The 20,300-nt window shown below is 38.5% G+C and overlaps 1 protein-coding gene across 9 annotated transcripts in view; it reads right to left on the bottom strand.

Annotated features, from left to right (window-relative positions):
* The window catches only part of KDM4C (lysine demethylase 4C), a 431,545-nt gene that overhangs the window by 178,850 nt on the left and 232,395 nt on the right, over positions 1-20,300 (bottom strand). For all 9 annotated transcript variants that reach the window (XR_006210796.1, XM_042965101.1, XM_015544915.2 and 6 more), the window contains exons 10-13: positions 15,873-16,066; positions 12,894-13,132; positions 9,944-10,257; positions 41-149 (exon numbers count right to left, since the gene is read on the bottom strand). Coding sequence is in view for 8 of the 9 variants with exons in the window: in XM_042965101.1 (XP_042821035.1) it covers positions 41-149; positions 9,944-10,257; positions 12,894-13,132; positions 15,873-16,066 (856 nt within the window). In the remaining variant the exon portion in view is untranslated. The remainder of the gene's footprint in view (positions 1-40; positions 150-9,943; positions 10,258-12,893; positions 13,133-15,872; positions 16,067-20,300) is intronic.

Raw genomic sequence — 20,300 nt, 5'->3', positions numbered from 1 at the left:
GTATCCACAGAATAAACACTGAGAAACATCACACACTCACCTTCATCACTTGTTGCCTGCTGCTTCACCAGAGTCAATGGGGACCTTGCCGGAGGCTTACTAAGTGGATGGCGCCAACTTTTAGCAGTTTTGGTTTCTCCCTCTATTCTCTGGTCACAGAGCAAAAACAGAGAAGAAATACTCACAGTTAAAGACTTGTTTTAAATGGAAAACTATGGTTCACAACAATTTAAGACCATTTAATTATAAAGAATTATTATACTTATTTACCTCCTGGAGAATTAGTCCTTTATTTTAAAAACCTTAAGCCTTTAAGTCAAAAGAAATAGGAATCCATTCTATTAGTTATTTTACCAAGAGATCAATGATCTATCCTTCCACCACACATTAAAACACTATCTGTGGTATAGGGTAAGCTTATCAAGCTTGCAATTAACTCAGAACTTATCAAGTTTTCAAAAGTTCTTTCAAACTAATCAAAATTTAGGATTACATATTTGTAACAATACAGAACCGTGGCATTTGGTTACCTCTACGCTAGCCACATGACTATATGGCAGGTTATTTTGCTTTCTATCCTCACTCACATAGCATTAATGCTACAGTGAGCCTGGATACTTCCTTCCATTCGGAAATAAATCACCACTTCTCTGAGGATCAAATAAGACTTTAAGGTTTTTTTTTTAATACAGCACATTACTGTCATCTTGAAACCACTTAAATTTTATGTAAAATTTTTCATCTGGGTCTCTCTAAACTATACTTTCCTCCCAAAGGTATGTGCAAAAGACATATGCACCCTGACATCTTCCAGATAGAACCTACTTACAAGCTTTCTTGTCCATGCAATCCAAAAGGAAAGAAGGACGGAAGGAAAATGGATGGATGGATGGATGGATGGATGGATGGGAAGGAGGGAGGTGTTCAGAGAAAGACTCTGAAACTAAAGGGTTTGTATCAACAGTTGACTAGGAAAGAAATGAGTCTCAGAAATGTCCCTGTAAGCTGACAAAGCAGTGGCTGGAAGTAGAGAAACTACATTGATATCTGAAATCAAAATGGATTAAAAGAAAATGTGTGTAACATTCTAATCAAAGATGGAAGTAAAGAAAGGATGTCAAAGTAATATAGGATGAGATTTATCTGTGGTTTATACCAGCTAAAAATTAATAAGAAATATTTATCAAGTCCTCACTATGTGTCACATTGTTCTAAGAGCTGAACTACAGCAGAAAAAATTATACCATGTCCCAGCTTTCAAGAAATGTGCATTATAGAGGAGAAAGGCACAGACAATAAAAAAGTAAAAAGTATATATTTATCTGGTACTATTAAGAAATATGCAGTAAAGGAAAAAAAAAGGGCATGAAAAGAGATGGGAGGGAGTTATTTTATACAGGGTATCAGAGAAAGCCTTTCTGACAAGGAGACATCTGAGTAGAGTCTTGAGTGCACTGTGGGAGTTCTCTGGCCTCGGAGGAGTATTTGGGGCAGCAGGAACAGTATGCATATGGGGACATAGTCAATGTATTCCAGGAAGAGCAGGAAGCCCAGTTATAGATGAACAGAGAGATGGACAGAGACATTGTTCAAAAAATAACTCAGTATTTCTTGGGAAGACTGACTAAAGATGACTGCTGCAAGCATGCACACAGCATTACGCTTCATACTAAGAAGCATCAGTAAAAACCATACAAGAACGAAAAGGGACCATATTGCTTAGAAGGTCTGCCTGACACCACGGTGTGAGAAAAGAACACGACACAGCTAATGCTGACAGGGGGCAAACCAAGTCACCCAGGCCTCAACAGCAATGTTTGCTTTCCCATGCAAGCAGTCTTTGTTCAGTGAAATGATAAGGATGAAGGTTAAAGGCACCAAGGATAGAATTACCTCCACTGTGGGGTCCGAGCCCCAGTGCCAGGCTGAGACCGGGTCGAGCAATGTTCCCCGTTGACTCAAGCCAACCCGGTGGTTCCCCCTCCCATTCATGTGGGAGGCCGGGCCCCGGCGCCAGGCTGAGACCGGGTCAAGCAACGTTCCCTGTTGACTCAAGCCAACCCGGTGGTTCCCCCTCCCATTCCCCCACTTTCAAGGGCATACGAAAGCCTTGTCAAGGCTGAGAAAGTTAATTCCTGAAGCCTGTGGTCTGCAGGTGTTGGCAGTAACGCTACCTCCCTTTTTCTACCCCGAGTCAGATAGACACAAACATGGGAACTGTGTTTTGCCAGCAATCTATCAACAAGGTCTTGTGACCTGTTCAGAAAGTTCACAAGGTACACAGAACTAAATGTTTTGGCTGGCAGTGATCATGTGAAACCTGTTTATTCTTAGAATGACCTGATCCATAAGAGTCTTATATTATAAAAGATTGTGTACAGCAACAATAAAGCCGTCACTTGGGCCATCAGCCCAGGGGACCCTCCTGTTCCCAAACTTTCTCTTCTCTCTTTTTTTCTTGCATTCCCCTACCCTCAGGACCCTGACCTCGGTATTTGTCGTGCCGGCCGTGACACTCCACTGAAAACAAGGAAACAGAAAAGGTACTTTCAGTTCCATTCCAGCTTAAAGAATGTGAGTAAATGTAATTTAAACAGGCATTTGACTCATTCACCATTCCGCAAAGAATCCCAGCATCTGCTCAGCTGCACTTAATCCCCAAGTGATATTAAGTTGTAAATTTTGTTTATTATTATGTGAATACTATTTTCAAATTTCCCTTAGCAACTGTTTCAAATAAATTAGACCATATTTTCCTATTCCTCTTATGTTTTGGGCAAATAGTTAATAGTTCAGTAGGATAACAACCATGCATAAAATGGTAAAGTTATTGGGTCATATTAGCAAATCATCTATATTTTATTTGATATTCTAAAACTACTATGAACAGAGTATTCCAAGCTGATTTCCTTATCTAAACTCCCTTGTTACTCAAAGATGTGAAAAGACCTGTGGTGATTTTAAATGAGCAAGAGCAATCAAGAAGTGGGCCTGTTCAGTGACCAGTTCAATTTGTCAGTCCCAACAATTGAGGCTTTTCTTACTTGTGTCCTTGAATTCCCTCATCAAGGTGTACAGGTCAAAATAGGGTAATGAATTCTGACAATAACTATACACAATCAGAACCTGCCTGGTCTACTCATAATCTCCTGGTTAAAGCAACAGTTTATACAAAAACCATAGACATTAAAATATATGCAGGACTGGAAAAAGATGGGAAGATGGCGGTGTAGGAGGACACTGGGCACGTCCTGCTGATCACTTAGATTCCACCTACACCTGCCTAAATAACCCAGAAAACCACCAGAGGATTAGCAGAACAGAGTCTCGAGAGCCAAGCGCAGATGAGAGGCCCACGGAAGAGGGTAGGAAGGGCGGCGAGGCGGTGCGCGCTCCACAGACTGGCAGGAGGGAGCAGGGCGGAGGGGCAGCCTGCCGGCCAAGCAGAGCCCCCGAGTCTGGCTGGCAAGAGCGGAAGGGCCAGACGGAGTGTGTTCTGACAGCAAGCGCGACTTAGCCTCTGGGAGTTCATAAGTTAACAGCTCTGCTCGGAAAGTGGGAAGGCTGGAAGACGAAGGGAGGGAGAGTTGCTGAGACCCCAGACAACAAAGCTCAGTTTGGTGGGGAACAAAGGCGCACGCCAGCACCATCTCCCTCGCCCATCCCCCAGCCAAAATCCCAAAGGGAACCAGTTCCTGCCAGGGAACTTGCTTGCTCCGCGCAAACACCCAACGCTGTGCTTCTGCGGAGCCACCCCTCCGGCAGCGGATCTGACTCCCTCCCGCTGCCACAGGGCCCCTCCTGAAGTGGATCACCTAAGGAGAAGCGAGCTAAGCCTGCCCCTCCTACCCCTGTGCACCTGGCCTACCCACCCCAGCTAATACACCAGATCCCAGCACCACAAGCCTGGCAGTGTGCAAGTAGCCCAGACGGGCCACGCCACCCCACAGTGAATCCCGCCCCTAGGAGAGGGGAAGAGAAGGCACACACCAGTCTGACTGTGGCCCCAGGGGTTGGCAGGGGGCAGACATCAGGTCTGACTGCGGCCCTGCCCACCAACTCCAGTTATACACCACAGCACAGGGAAGGTGCCCTGCAGGTCCTCACCACTCCAGGGACTACCCAAAATTACCAAACGGAAGAATTCCCCTCAGAAGAATCTCCAGGAAATAACAACAGCTAATGAACTGATCAAAAAGGATTTAAATAATATAACAGAAAGTGCATTTAGAATAATAGTCATAAAATTAATTGCTGGGCTTGAAAACAGTATAGAGGACAGCAGAGAATCTCTTGCTATAGAGATCAAGGGACTAAGAAACAGTCACGAGGAGCTGAAAAACGCTTTAAACGAAATGCAAAACAAAATAGAAACAACGATGGCTCGGATTGAAGAGGCAGAGGAGAGAATAGGTGAACTAGAAGATAAAATTATGGAAAAAGAGGAAGCTGAGAGAAAGAGAGATAAAAAAAATCCAGGAGTATGAGGGGAAAATTAGAGAACTAAGTGATACACTAAAAAGAAATAATATACGCATAATTGGTATCCCAGAGGAGGAAGAGAGAGGGAAAGGTGCTGAAGGGGTACTTGACGAAATAATAGCTGAGAACTTCCCTGAACTGGGGAAGGAAAAAGGCATTGAAATCCAAGAGGCACAGAGAACTCCCTTCAGATGTAACTTGAATCGATCTTCTGCACGACATATCATAGTGAAACTGGCAAAATACAAGGATAAAGAGAAAATTCTGAAAGCAGCTAGGGATAAACGTGCCCTCACATATAAAGGGAGACCTATAAGACTCGTGACTGATCTCTCCTTTGAAACTTGGCAGGCCAGAAAGGATTGGCACGAGATCTTCAGTGTGCTAACAGAAAAAATATGCAGCCGAGAATCCTTTATCCAGCAAGTCTGTCATTTAGAATAGAAGGAGAGATAAAGGTCTTCCCAAACAAACAAAAACTGAAGGAATTTGTCACCACTAAACCAGCCCTACAAGAGATCCTAAGGGGGATCCTGTGAGACAAAGTACCAGAGACATCACTACAAGCATAAAACATACAGACATCACAATGACTCTAAACCCGTATCTTTCTATAATAACACTGAATGTAAATGGATTAAATGCGCCAACCAAAAGACATAGGGTATCAGAATGGATAAAAAAACAAGACCCATCTATTTGCTGTCTACAAGAGACTCATTTTAGATCTGAGGACACCTTTAGATTCAGAGTGAGGGGATGGAGAACTATTTATCATGCTACTGGAAGCCAAAAGAAAGCTGGAGTAGCCATACTTATATCAGACAAACTAGACTTTAAATTAAAGGCTGTAACAAGAGATGAAGAAGGGCATTATATAATAATTACAGGGTCTATCCATCAGGAAGAGCTAACAATTATAAATGTCTATGCGCCAAATACCGGAGCCCCCAAATATATAAAACAATTACTCATAAACATAAGCAACCTTATTTATATGAATGTGGTAATTGCAGGGGACTTTAACACCCCACTTACAGAAATGGATAGATCATCTAGACACATGGTCAATAAAGAAACAAGGGCCCTGAAGGATACATTGGATCAGATGGACTTGACAGACATATTTAGAACTCTGCATCCCAAAGCAACAGAATATACTTTCTTCGCAAGTGCACATGGAACATTCTCCAAGATAGATCATATACTGGGTCACAAAACAGCCCTTCATAAGTATACAAGAATTGAAATTATACCATGCATACTTTCAGACCACAATGCTATGAAGCTTGAAATCAACCACAGGAAAAAGTCTGGAAAACCTCCAAAAACATGGAAGTTAAAGAACACCCTACTAAAGAATGAGTGGGTCAACCAGGCAATTAGAGAAGAAATTAAAAAATATATGGAAACAAACGAAAATGAAAATACAACAATCCAAACGTTTTGGGATGCAGCGAAGGCAGTCCTGAGAGGAAAATACATTGCAATCCAGGCCTATCTCAAGAAACAAGAAAAATCCCAAATACAAAATCTAACAGCACACCTAAAGGAAATAGAAGCAGAACAGCAAAGGCAGCCTAAACCCAGCAGAAGAAGATAAATAATAAAGATCAGAGCAGAAATAAACAATATGGAATCAAAAAAAACTGTAGAGCAGATCAACGAAACCAAGAGTTGGTTTTTTGAAAAAATAAACAAAATTGACAAACCTCTAGCCAGGCTTCTCAAAAAGAAAAGGGAGATGACCCAAATAGATAAAATCATGAATGAAAATGGAATTATTACAACCAATCCCTCAGAGATACAAGCAATTATCAGGGAATACTATGAAAAATATGCCAACAAATTGGACAACCTGGACGAAATGGACAAATTCCTAAACACCCACACGCTTCCAAAACTCAATCAGGAGGAAATAGAAAGCTTGAACAGACCCATAACCAGCGAAGAAATTGAATCAGTCATCAAAAATCTCCCAACAAATAAGAGTCCAGGACGAGATGGCTTCCCAGGGGAGTTCTACCAGACGTTTAAAGCAGAGATAATACCTACCCTTCTCAAGCTATTCCAAGAAATAGAAAGGGAAGGAAAACTTCCAGACTCATTCTATGAAGCCAGTATTACTTTGATTCCTAAACCAGACAGAGACCCAGTAAAAAAAGAGAACTACAGACCAATATCCCTGATGAATATGGATGCAAAAATTCCCAATAAGATACTAGCAAATCGAATTCAACAGCACATAAAAAGAATTATTCACCATGATCAAGTGGGATTCATTCCTGGGATGCAGGCCTGGCTCAACATTCGCAAATCAATCAACGTGATACATCACATTAATAAAAAAAAAAGAGAAGAACCATATGATCCTGTCAATCGATGCAGAAAAGGCCTTTGACAAAATCCAGCACCCTTTCTTAATAAAAACCCTTGAGAAATCCGGAATAGAAGGAACATACTTAAAGATCATAAAAGCCACTTATGAAAAGCCCACAGCTAACATCATCCTCAATGGGGAAAAACTGAGAGCTTTTTCCCTGAGATCAGGAACACGACAGGGATGCCCACTCTCACCACTGTTGTTTAACATAGTGTTGGAAGTTCTAGCATCAGCAATCAGACAACAAAAGGAAATCAAAGGCATCAAAATGGGCAAAGATGAAGTCAAGCTTTCGCTTTTTGCAGATGACATGATATTATACATGGAAAATCCGATAGACTCCACCAAAAGTCTGCTAGAACTGATACATGAATTCAGCAAAGTTGCAGGATACAAAATCAATGTACAGAAATCAGTTGCATTCTTATACACTAACAATGAAGCAACAGAAAGACAAATAAAGAAACTGATCCCATTCACAATTGCACCAAGAAGCATAAAATACCTAGGAATAAATCTACCCAAAGATGTAAAAGATCTGTATGCTGAAAACTATAGAAAGCTTATGAAGGTAATTGAAGAAGATTTAAAGAAATGGAAAGACATTCCCTGCTCATGGATTGGAAGAATAAATATTGTCAAAATGTCAATACTACCCAAAGCTATCTACACATTCAATGCAATCCCAATCAAAATTGCACCAGCATTCTTCTCGAAACTAGAACAAGCCATCCTAAAATTCATATGGAACCACAAAAGGCCCCGAATAGCCAAAGTAATTTTGAAGAAGAAGACCAAAGCAGGAGGCATCACAATCCCAGACTTTAGCCTCTACTACAAAGCTGTCATCATCAAGACAGCATGGTATTGGCACAAAAACAGACACATAGACCAATGGAATAGAATAGAAACCCCAGAACTAGACCCACAAACGTATGGCCAACTCATCTTTGACAAAGCAGGAAAGAACATCCAATGGAAAAAAGACAGTCTCTTTAACAAATGGTGCTGGGAGAACTGGACAGCAACATGCAGAAGGTTGAAACTAGACCACTTTCTCACACCATTCACAAAAATAAACTCAAAATGGATAAAGGACCTGAATGTGAGACAGGAAACCACCAAAACCCTAGAGGAGAAAGCAGGAAAAGACCTCTCTGACCTCAGCCGTAGCAATCTCTTACTCGACACATCCCCAAAGGCAAGGGAATTAAAAGCAAAAGTGAATTACTGGGACCTTATGAAGATAAAAAGCTTCTGCACAGCAAAGGAAACAACCAAGAAAACTAAAAGGCAACCAACGGAATGGGAAAAGATATTTGCAAATGACATATCGGACAAAGGGCTAGTATCCAAAATCTATGAAGAGCTCATCAAACTCCACACCCGAAAAACAAATAACCCAGTGAAGAAATGGGCAGAAAACATGAATAGACACTTCTCTAAAGAAGACATCCGGATGGCCAACAGGCACATGAAAAGATGTTCAACGTCGCTCCTTATCAGGGAAATACAAATCAAAACCACACTCAGGTATCACCTCACGCCAGTCAGAGTGGCCAAAATGAACAAATCAGGAGACTATAGATGCTGGAGAGGATGTGGAGAAACGGGAACCCTCTTGCACTGTTGGTGGGAATGCAAATTTGTGCAGCTGCTCTGGAAAGCAGTGTGGAGGTTCCTCAGAAAATTAAAAATAGACCTACCATATGACCCAGCAATAGCACTGCTAGGAATTTACCCCAGGGATACAGGAGTACTGACGCATAGGGGCACTTGTACCCCAATGTTTATAGCAGCATCTCAACAATAGCCAAATTATGGAAAGAGCCTAAATGTCCATCAACTGATGAATGGATAAAGAAATTGTGGTTTATATACACAATGGAATACTGTGTGGCAATGGGAAAGAATGAAATATGGCCTTTTGTAGCAACGTGGATGGAACTGGAGAGTGTGATGCTAAGTGAAATAAGCCATACAGAGAAAGACAGATACTATATGGTTTCACTCTTATGTGGATCCTGAGAAACTTAACAGAAACCCATGGGGGAGGGGAAGAAAAAAAAAAAAAAAAGAGGTTAGAGTAGGAGAGAGCCAAAGCATAAGAGACTGTTAAAAACGGAGAACAAACTGAGGGTTGATGGGGGGTGGGAGGGAGGGGAGGGTGGGTGATGGGTATTGAGGAGGGCACCTTTTGGGATGAGCACTGGGTGTTGTATGGAAACCAATTTGACAATAAATTTCATATATTGAAAAAAAAAAAGAACCTATATCTTAATGGATATAAAAAATAAAATAAAATAAAATAAAATAAAATAAAATAAAATAAAATAAAATAAAATAAAATAAAATATATGCAGGAAAAAAAAGCATATAATACAAACACAAAAGAACATATGAAAAACAGGGAGGCCCTAGCAAAGAGTAGCATGGGGTGGCTTGTAATCCAGAGGGGTCTTGAATTTTCCATGAGGCAAAAGGCCTGTTTCTGGCAGTGGGTGGGACCAGAGAGGTCAGCCAGCTCCTAGAATTAGAGCCCAAGAGGAGTCAAGGCAAAGCACAACCAAGCGAGTTAAAAGAGGCTATGGGACGCCTGGGACCCAGAGGTGGCAAGAGAAGGTCATAGCCCTGCAGGTGAATCATCTCCAGTGTGGTTAATATTACAGGTAAAGGAACCATTACCTGTCAGTATCATTGTGATGTCCTACTATAGTTTTCCAAGAAGGTACTCTTGGGGGAAAATGGGGACACAAAATCTTTCTGTATTATTTCTTATAATTGCATATGAATCTATCCAAAAAAAGTTCAATTTTAGAAAAAGTTAAAGAGAAAGAAAATTAAGCTACAGCATATAGCCAAAAGCTCCATGCTTCTAAATTATCACCATATGAACCAGAGCTCACAAAAGGCTTACCTTCCAGTCATTGAAGGAAATATGATTAAGACCTGTAAATGTGAAATGTTATTTCCACCCTAAAGCAAGATTTCAATGCACATCATGCTGCTTTCAGAAACTACTCCACTACACAATAAATATAGAAGAAGAAAAAAAAACAAGAAGACATTGCCACATACACCAAGGACATCGAGGCCATTTCTCTCTCCCCTGGGGATCACTGGGATCTCCCCAGGTTCGAGGCCACTCCTGCGGGTCTCCACATCACTCTCTTCTCCCTCTATCAACACACTGTTACTCTCTGCCACTGAGAAGCATGACTCAGGTAACTTTGGCCATGGAAGCTTGGGTGGGCCTGATTCCTTGGATGTCACATGGCCACCAGATATGGAATCATCAGCTTCACTGGGATTTGAAGGTAGAATTACACCATAGGCTTGGTCATCCTTAATTTGTACTTCTTCTGGTATAGATGTGCTTAAGCAACTATTTCCTGAGGAGTGAAACAAAAGACTATTAGTAAGTTTTACACTGCATTATTACTATATAGTAATTCTCACCTAAATTTCTGTCTTTCAACTCCCCTCTAAAGTCTCACAGATATGAGTGGGAAATGTCACTAAAGCACCATGGAGCCTTCATAGTTGTCAAGGTGAGATCTTGGAGTTTGGCAAAAGAATATACTTACAGACAAAATAAGAGATTAAAAAGGGGTTATGCTGCAGGCCAATGTCAAAAGTAAGTGCAATAATGATACTTATCCAAAGCAATAGCAACTTGAAATCTTTCTAAAAATAGGAAATATGATGCTAAGAGCTGCTTGCTACTAATGAAACATTCCAGCTCAGAGGATGTATGGAAAGAACACATGCAAGGCTGTGCAGATCCAAATAAGAAGTATGTCCTACACTAGGTCCTGTATCACACACTGATGGCATGTAAAGGGGAAAGGACATTATGAGCAAGTCTCTTCCACTGCCATCTCTACTTACCCCTCTCTCTCCCTTATAAATATTCATAAGCATCATTTCACATATCACATACTAGCTTTGATGCTTAATCCAGCCACGTTTTGTACTTAAGTGTTCTGCCAGATCTCAAAACCTGGAGGTCAAAATACAAGGAACCATGTAGCAACAGAACTAATAAACCTGGGTGCCCTTGGCCTAAACCACCCAGGGACCCATCAAGTACTTAATTAAATCCAGTGTGATTAAAGACTATGGTAAGGGACTATTAAAAAAATCCATATGTATAGGGGCGCCTGGGTGGCGCAGTCGGTTGGGCGTCCGACTTCAGCCAGGTCACGATCTCGCAGTCCATGAGTTCGAGCCCCGCGTCAGGCTCTGGGCTGATGGCTCAGAGCCTGGAGCCTGTTTCCGATTCTGTGTCTCCCTCTCTCTCTGCCCCTCCCCCGTTCATGCTCTGTCTCTCTCTGTCCCAAAAATAAATAAATGTTGAAAAAAAAAAATTAAAAAAAAAAAATCCATATGTATAGCATAACTGTGTTCTCTGCACTGCTTGCTATTCCTTTCCGCACCTTTTTCACCTTGCAATCTTCTATCCATTCATCACAAATTAATTCAGATATAACCTAGTCCAAGAAACCTTGCCAGGCCAGCCTCTAATCTGTTTGGAGTCTTTCCTTGGTATATCAGCAACACTCTAGGACTTCTTTCTTGTGGTGCTTACCACACTGGATTGTAATTATATGGTTGTCTACCTCTCCAATAAAGTATGAACTCACTACAAGAAAGTCTATGATTTAACCTGTTTAAATACATATATTAAAGGGCAAAGGTAATGAAAATGGCAAAGCAGAAGAGAACCAAATTTGGACGATGATAAGGACTTTTTCTTTTACTCTAAGTGGAAGAAGAGTAAGAAGAAAGAAGGGACAAGACCTCACCTACATTTTTTTAAAGGATCACTATGAGTGCCATATGGAGAAGTAACTAGCATGGATAACTAGGAAGCAATTTCTGCAATAGTCCAGTTAAGAATAACAGTACCACAGGGTTCCTGGGCGTCTCAGTCAGTTGAGTGTCTGACTCTTGATTTCAGCTCAGGTCATGATCCCAGGGTCATGGGATTGAGCTACACATCAGGCTCTGCACTGACAGCACAGAGCCTGCTTAGGATTCTCTGTATCTCTTTCAAAAATAAAAATTTAAAAATTTAAAGAGATAATGTACCTTGAACAAGGAGGAAGCAGGGGTGGGTAACTAGATTTGGGGGAGTCTCACAATTGAAAGACAGAATGGGTGAGAAGTATGAGAAATTACCGATAAGCTCAATTAGTGGGGTGCCTAGGTGGCTCAGTCGGTTAAGTGTCTGACTTTGGCTCAGGTCATGATCTCACAGCTCGTGAGTTCGAGCACTGTGTTGGGCTCTGTGCTGACAGCCTGCTTCAGATTCTGTGTCTCCCCCTCTCTCTGCCCCTCTCCTACTTGTGCTCTGTCTCTCTCCTTCTCCCTCTCTCTCAAAAATAAATAAACATTAAAAAATAATAGTAATAAAAAAATAAGCTCAATTAGTAAAAGGATAAAAACTCAAACAAATATCAAATAGATAAAACATTACAGCAATTTCAGAGAAATACACTATAAAGGGGAAAAAAGCAAAGCAGTTAAGAGGTATAGATGATAACTTTAGTACAGAGAAACAGCCAGGGGGCTTATACCTACTCTTTCACAAAACAAAATGACTTTTGTTATTATTTTTTAAAAACTTAATCTTTATTTTCTTCTTAAAATTAAGTTGAAAGCTAAGAATCTGCAAAGAATTATCTATAATTGGTTTTTACCATTCCATGTGATTTAAGAGAAGCTTTCCAAAAATGTATTCTATATTGTAAACTGAGTTGCACCCCCACAAAAAATTTTCATTTTAGAATCTTTTTTTTATTACACCAAATAGGCACTCTGCCTCAGAACTCCATCACACATAGCAGTGATGTTCCTGACTTTTACAACATCATTTGGCCTCCTCATTATTACTCCATAGCTTTAGATGCTCTACTGGTTAAGCTATGTGGAAAAGTAAGATACCAATCCTAGAGCACAGATTTAAGGCATCAGATCAACCACCTCAACACTTACATATGAACATAATTAGCCCGTTTCTCACCTGAGAGTTTGACATTATCCGATGAATTCTGATCTGGCTGCTTCCTGCTAGCAGAAGCCTCTTCTTCTAAAGGAGATTCTGTGTTCCCCATCTTCACTGCTTCTTCTGATTTTTCACTGACCTTGAGGTCTTCTGGGTCTTGGTCAGGGGTGAGGCCCTCCACCCTATCGACTGCAGGTGACACTTCTTCATCCTCCTCATTCTTAAGCCTCTTAGAGTAAGAACCAGTGCACTGGAAACTATTAACAAGAGACACTGTGGTCAGAGCAGAATGTTTGCAGTGGACAGGATAAAACACATACCAATACAAACGTTATTATCACTTACTGAAAGAAGTGAAAAAACTAATAGCTTTTTCATCATTATGCAAAAATAATCTTCACAATTAGTAGATTAGATTTGAAATTGAAATCTTAGTTTTAATAACAATTTACTAAAAGTGAAAATTAAAACAATTGTAAATAATTGATTATTAAATATTATTGGGAAAATGTCATTGCTAACATTTTATAACAATACTAAAAGAAGTCTGAAAATAAAAATAAAGTGAAAAATGATGACATGGGGAAAATAAATCAATGAAGAAAGGAAAAGGAAAAGAGGCGATCTCTATAACCTGCTGTTAAAATCTGAATAGGTTATTTACATTCTAAGGTGAACACATCCCTGATTTTTGCATAATTCTGAAGTATGCATGAAAATCATTAAAATTAAATGCCAAATCATCATTAGCTAAAGGAATTAAGACAGGAGATAGGCTAACTATATGTATTTAACATCTTATATCTAACTCTTGTTTTCAGAGCGGATGCCATTTTAATTGTCTTATTCTCATTATTTTCCAGAAAGTCACTTGATGTCTTTGTTGTAGATACCTTTTGTATAAGACACATTTCTGAGGCACTTGAGTGGCTCAGTCAGTTAAGCATCTGACTCTTGATTTTGGCTCAGGTCATTATCTCACAGTTCCAGGATATTAAGCCCCAAGTTGGACTCCATGCTGGGCACGAAGCCTGCTTCAGATTCTCTCTCTCTCCCTCTGCCCTTCCCCTGCTCACAGGGCATGCACACACGGGCTCTCTCTCATAAAAAAGACACATTTCCAACACTATCATTTAAGAATAATTACAACTAAAATCTAAGCAACATGTATTTCCATGTCCAAACACACACACACATACACACACACCCCACAACACTATGCACTATAGAAGTCAGAGTGGGCAAGGTTCTGAGATAGAGGGAGTAGCCAAGGATAACCAACATAAATTAGCTTTGACTTCTACTTAATGGTACTGGTATCATCATCATCACTATCATTTTTATTGAAAACCCATGCATTGGCAATGTGGGAAATTGTCACATCACGAATGGCATAGTACTTGTAAAATAACATGGTTGATCTCTCTTTGAGATTTCAATAAATCATTCTCTGTTTTAAATTTCCTGGAAAGCAGAAAAGTCTAGGATCAAGCCACAAGGCTGTGCATAATCAATGACCCCCTCTAAACATGAGGCTTTCTAACTGGGTGAGCAAAGTCCATTGATTATTTTAACCTACGAAAAGGCATTTCAAATCTGTCCAATGTCATAGATCTATGTTCTCTGTCAACCCAAAAAGGCCACTATAGTTAGTCACTAGAAGACCAGATCATTCACCTAAAGTATTGTGTTTTCTGTCCATTAAAGAACAATTCTCAAGATGTTCTATTGGTGTTTTTTCTGAACTCAGATTGACTATTGCCTCCTCCCACAGGTAGGCTTTTTGGCAATGACTCTCTATATCAGTATTTCCCAAACATTTTTTAGTACAACCAGCCAATTATAAGTTATATATTTTAGATAGTGATACAACACACATGTACACACATGTTCATACATCATGAATTAATACTTACCCTTACCGCAGGGAAGAACTATGATACTTTTTATTCTACTTTACTTCCTAATTTAAAAATGTTGTTCCTAACCTACTAAATAAATTTGAAAACCAACAGTTTGAAAATCACTGCTGTAAACTGCAGGGTAAAATAAGAACACCTGAGTTTTACTTTTGCTACTAATTCTGCACCTCAGGTATATCTCTTATAAAATGCAGAATTGTGACTCCACGTTCTTAAGTTTCTTCCACCCACTACAATTCTAAAATAGCAGAAAATAAATGTCAGAGTAACAAAATAAATACCAGAAGTGTGGGCAAAGATTTAAAATTACATTGTTATTTAGTTAATGGGGAAAAAAAAGCTACAAATAAGCTACAGGTCCAAAAACAAGGGATTAAATACATGCAGGCACTAAATATTATGCTGTACCAAATCATTTAATTATATGAAAAAAAAACACACAAAACTGGTAATCAAAGGGTTAACAGAGCATGGCCCCAATTTTGGAAAAGTATGTAATATTATATAACAAACACATATGTAAAGGATATCTACCAAATGTTAAAACTTGTTATCTCTGGATTATGATGTTATTGGGTGATTTGGGATTCCTTCACTATTCTTTTTCTTATTTTACAAATATTCCCCAATGCCCAAATATTACTTTTACAATCTGAAAGAAAAACAATGAGTAATATTGGAGAACAAAAGTTTAACATAAACCAAGAAAATATAAGAGCCTGAAAATAAAAGTTGCCTGAGGACCTGAGCAACGTAACACACACCCTATTCAATGGATTTTAAAATAGCAAGATGCCCACCAAAAAGAAATGGCCCTGGCCATCCAGGACTGTTCTATATGCCATGTATAGCATGTCAGGAATATTCACAAACACATTATACCCCCCACTTCCTATATTCTACTTATTACACAGCTTACGAATTATACTTTCCCTCAAATTTTCAGTAAGATATTAAGTAAATTTATGATGAATAAACAGGAAAAAGCAAATACATAGTTTCTGAGAACATCACATTCAATGACCCATTTTTATTGAGTAGGTATAAGTGGAATGGGGTGGGAAGAAATCATTACCTCCTGGATGCTTTTCTTACTTTCCTCCTCCTCTGCAGCCATGCTTTTACTTCAGGTGTGGATTCTGGAGTAGGCCTTGTATGGTCAATGGTGTATATATCCTTTCCTTGCTTCCAAAGCTGATATCTGTCTGGCTGAAATTTCCTCACAAAAATATCCATTGAAATTTTCACCATGTCTTTCCTGCAGGTGCACTGAAACACAACAGGGATGGAATGCTTTAAACATTTTACTGGCTACATAAAGTCACACCGAGTCATACTTTGTACCATACATGAATACTCACTACATACTTGAGGGTAATGTTTTACATTTTTTAACATTCAGTGAATGATAAATTCAATTTTTTCTGAATGGAGGTGACAACCTCTACATTCACATTTACAAATGAAAAAATAAGATGAGAGAATGCAGTACAGAATTCATCAGGAACTGTGTATCAAGAACAACTAAAAGGAATGAGCACACTTTTGAAAGCATGCCTGCAACAGAACGATTACCCTCTCATCATAAGTATGTATCAATATACTGAATGCTGGAAGGTCTATAAAGTTGAAAACCTAGGTTCCAATGAATAAAAGTAGCCAATTAATGTTTGATTAGAAAAATTCAACCAATGAACTGAGATAAATTTTCTCTGATATACACTTTAATCACATTTATGTTTGTTAATAAATATACTCTCACAAATTAACCAATAATTAGAGCAAAAAAAATGACTTCTCTTCTATGTCCTATCCATAAGACACTCATCACCATCACTTTAAATATATAACTAAGAAAAACAAATAGTGTTAAGGGCAGAAATTCAAAGAAAATATTATTTTAAAATTACCAGAACGTTGATTATTGTGAATACATAGTCAGAAGTTCTATCTTATAAAACAAGTTTCTTATAAAGACTTCAAAAGGTTAAACTGTGTCTAGGCCAAGATGCCATGTAACATGGCAGATATCATTCAAATGGTGGTACAGAAGTAGTCTCAAAGATGTAACTAACAGGCCCTGGCAATCCCTGGCAAACATGGCAAGAGCCTGGTTGATTCAACAGCCTTGAAACAATAAGTCTCTCAATATTTTGGTGATAAAATCATCATCTCCATCCAAATTAACTTCAAAGCCTTAATTTTCCAGCCTGTACTAGCCACCCCTAGAGTCCAAATCTTGACAGATACAATGCTTTGAAAGTTCAGGAAACACCCTACAGTCAACCTGCCTAAAATAACTTCTTCAGCTGTAAACAAATATTCTGTAATCAATGATACCATGATTCTTCCATTCTCCTACATTCACAGTCAGCATTTCCTAATCCCTCCCTTCTCCTCTACTGTCATCACCCTGTCATCATCTGCTATTAGACCTTCCTTTTAAATGTCTCCTGAGTAAAGTCCTTATCCAGACTCCTTCCATCTTTACTTGCAGACAATCACCCTAGCAAACAAAACTAATTCATTTCTCTGCCTGCAGTAGCTCCTAGCACCAATTCATTCTTACAGCTACCACTTTAATCTCCCTCACATATCGTGTAATCTTTCATTTCTGAGTTCAACTGTAATCTAACTTCCTCTACCGTTAGAATAAAGTCTAGACTCATAAGTCTGGCATTCAAGGGATGCAAGATTTGACTCTGCCAGGGAGATTTCCAAGTTTCTCTCCCATTGCAAATCAACATAAATACTCCTCTTCAACACAAGGAATTGAAGAGAGCCCAAATGCACCAGACGTTTCCTTCACTCAGTACCTCTGTTCCTACCACAATGCCTTCCTGCTCACTGTTCTGCTATCTGCACTCCCCCCCACAAAAAAAAAAAAAAAAAAACTCATCCTAAACACTGTAAGTTGTACCAATTATTCCTCTGAATGCAGTAATGTTTAACTACAACTCTGTTTTATATTATTAGTTAGGAATAGAGAAAGTTCTACAACATTTTGCTATAATTATCTTGCGTTAGAAATATGGAAAATGGAAATTCTGAGAAATTTTAGGATATTTTGGTTTAAAATGCAGTATTTTCACTAAAGGTAGAAATAGAAGTTCAGACTCATCAGCAGAAACTTTCTTATTTTCTTCAAATGTTACTAATACTTGCTTCATGAAGAAAAATAAGGGAGTAAACAATATAGACACTATTCAGTTACGTTAGGGAAGGAGAATTCTGTTTAAATTCATTTTAATTTCCCATACCCCTCTCCCAGAAGTCCTAGATTTTGCAAACATGCAAAAAGATCTACCCCTCAGTTGATTGCTCAACTCACTCCAAAGACAACAGGTAAGTGTTATTTCCAAATTTAAATATTTAGAAATAAACAGGCAAAAAAATACCCAAAATTATGCAAGGAATAATGTCACAGTCAAAAATAGTAAAATTCAGCAGGACAGAGAAATCTATTCTTGTTACTAGTGACAAATAGTAACACTCATCTAAACCCCAATGAAAATTAAATGAGATTATTTAAGAGAACTTAATACATACCTTTATTAGTAGGAAAGAATAACATTAGCAGTCCCATTTAGAAATAAAGAAACTTGCACATTACATATTGGTACAAAGAGCAATAATCAGTAATAGATAATACTTTTCAAACAAACTATTTGTGATATCAAGTCAAAGTACTAATAAGAATAGCTATTCTTGTTGCTTCTTTTAAGAATATACACATATTGGGGCACCTGGATGGCTCAGTCAGTTAAGCATCTGACTTCGGCTCAGGTCATGATCTCACAGTTTGTGAGTTCAAGCCCCGCATCGGGCTCTGTACTGACAGCTCGGAGCCTGGAGCCTGCTTTGGATTCTGTGTCTCCCTCTCTCTCTGCCCCTCCCCTGCTCATGAAATGTCTCGCACTCTCTCTCTCTTAAAAATAAATATTTAAATACATATGTTTAAATATATAAGCATAAATATATAAATATATAATTTATATAATTTATACTTATAAAATATAAATTATATAAATATAATTTATATAATTATATTATATTTATATTATATATATTATATATTATAATAATATAATATAATATTATATTATATTATATATATTTATATATTATATTTATAATTATATAAATTATATAAATATAATTTATATAATTTATATTTTATAAATATAAATTATATAAATATAAATACACACACACACACACACACACACACACACACACTGGCTAAAAATGCAAAGTCCAAATTTAGAGAGAATTGTCAGAAGCTTGTATGCATTGAATTCTTCCATATTTCAGTACCCTAAGACTTATTACAGAGTCATGACTATTTGTTCCTATCTCCCAAAAAGTCAAATTCATGTTAGTATTTATACTAAAAACAACAATCTAACTTAAAGATGAAAACACTTTAAAATTCAACAACTTTCTAAGACAGAAAATATTAATTTAGTTGTTTGAATCTTAAAATTGGAATTTTCACATAACCACAATAAATGATAAAATACTTAACACACCCAAACTGAGGTATTCCTTTAACATATTTTCTTCATGACACACAGGATGGCTAATTAATTATGAAAAAAATACTTTCATGTGCAAATGTCTGACAAGGAAGGCTTTGAAGGTAGGAAAAAATGTGTGAAATGATTCTGCTTTTCAGTCTATTTATAAAAATTAAATGCTAATTAGGAAGGAACTAAGGAAAGAATGCCTTAAAATAAGAAAAGCCTAGTAGCAACTTAATATGGTTGTTATGATTATGAGGGTGTTAAAGGTTGAATTGTGACCCCCTCAAATAGTATGCTGAAGTGCTCACCCCAAGTATATCAGAATGTGATCCCATTTGGAAACAGGGTTATGGCAGAAGTAATGACTTAAGATCATACTGGAGTAGGATAGGCCTTTAATCCAATAGGACTGGTATCACTATGAGAAGAGACACAGCACACAGGCAAGAAGGCCATGTGAAGATGAAGGCACAGACTGGAGTAATATATCTACAAGGCAAAGACCACCAAGGATTAACTTCCACCACAAGGAAGAGGCAAGGAAGGATCTCAGGGGGAGGACAGACCTTCTGGCACCTTGATTTTGGACTTCCAACATCCATAACCGTGAGACAACCCATTTTTGTTGTTTTAAGCCATCCAGTTTATGGTGCTTTGTTACAGCAGTCCTCAGAAACAATACAGCCTTAGAAAAGTAATAACAAAGTTTTGGTACTGGCAAGCATTACTGCTGAACAAATGCCGAAAAAAAATGTGGAAGTGGCTTTGGAGAAGAAAAGGGTAAAGAAACTTTGTCAACATAAACAATACATATATAGTCATGAACAGAATGTTGCTAGACATATAAACTTTGTTAAAGTTGCTTTCGGCAAGGTATCAGATAGAAACGAAGAACACAGGGACACCTGGGTGGCTCAGTCAGTTGAGCATCCGACTTCGACTCAGGTCATGATCTCATGGTTTGTGGGTTCAAGCCC

This window comes from Panthera tigris, chromosome D4 (genome assembly GCF_018350195.1).
Source record: "Panthera tigris isolate Pti1 chromosome D4, P.tigris_Pti1_mat1.1, whole genome shotgun sequence".
Classification (NCBI taxonomy): domain Eukaryota; kingdom Metazoa; phylum Chordata; class Mammalia; order Carnivora; family Felidae; genus Panthera; species Panthera tigris.
This window is presented reverse-complemented; position numbering and strand designations above follow the sequence as displayed.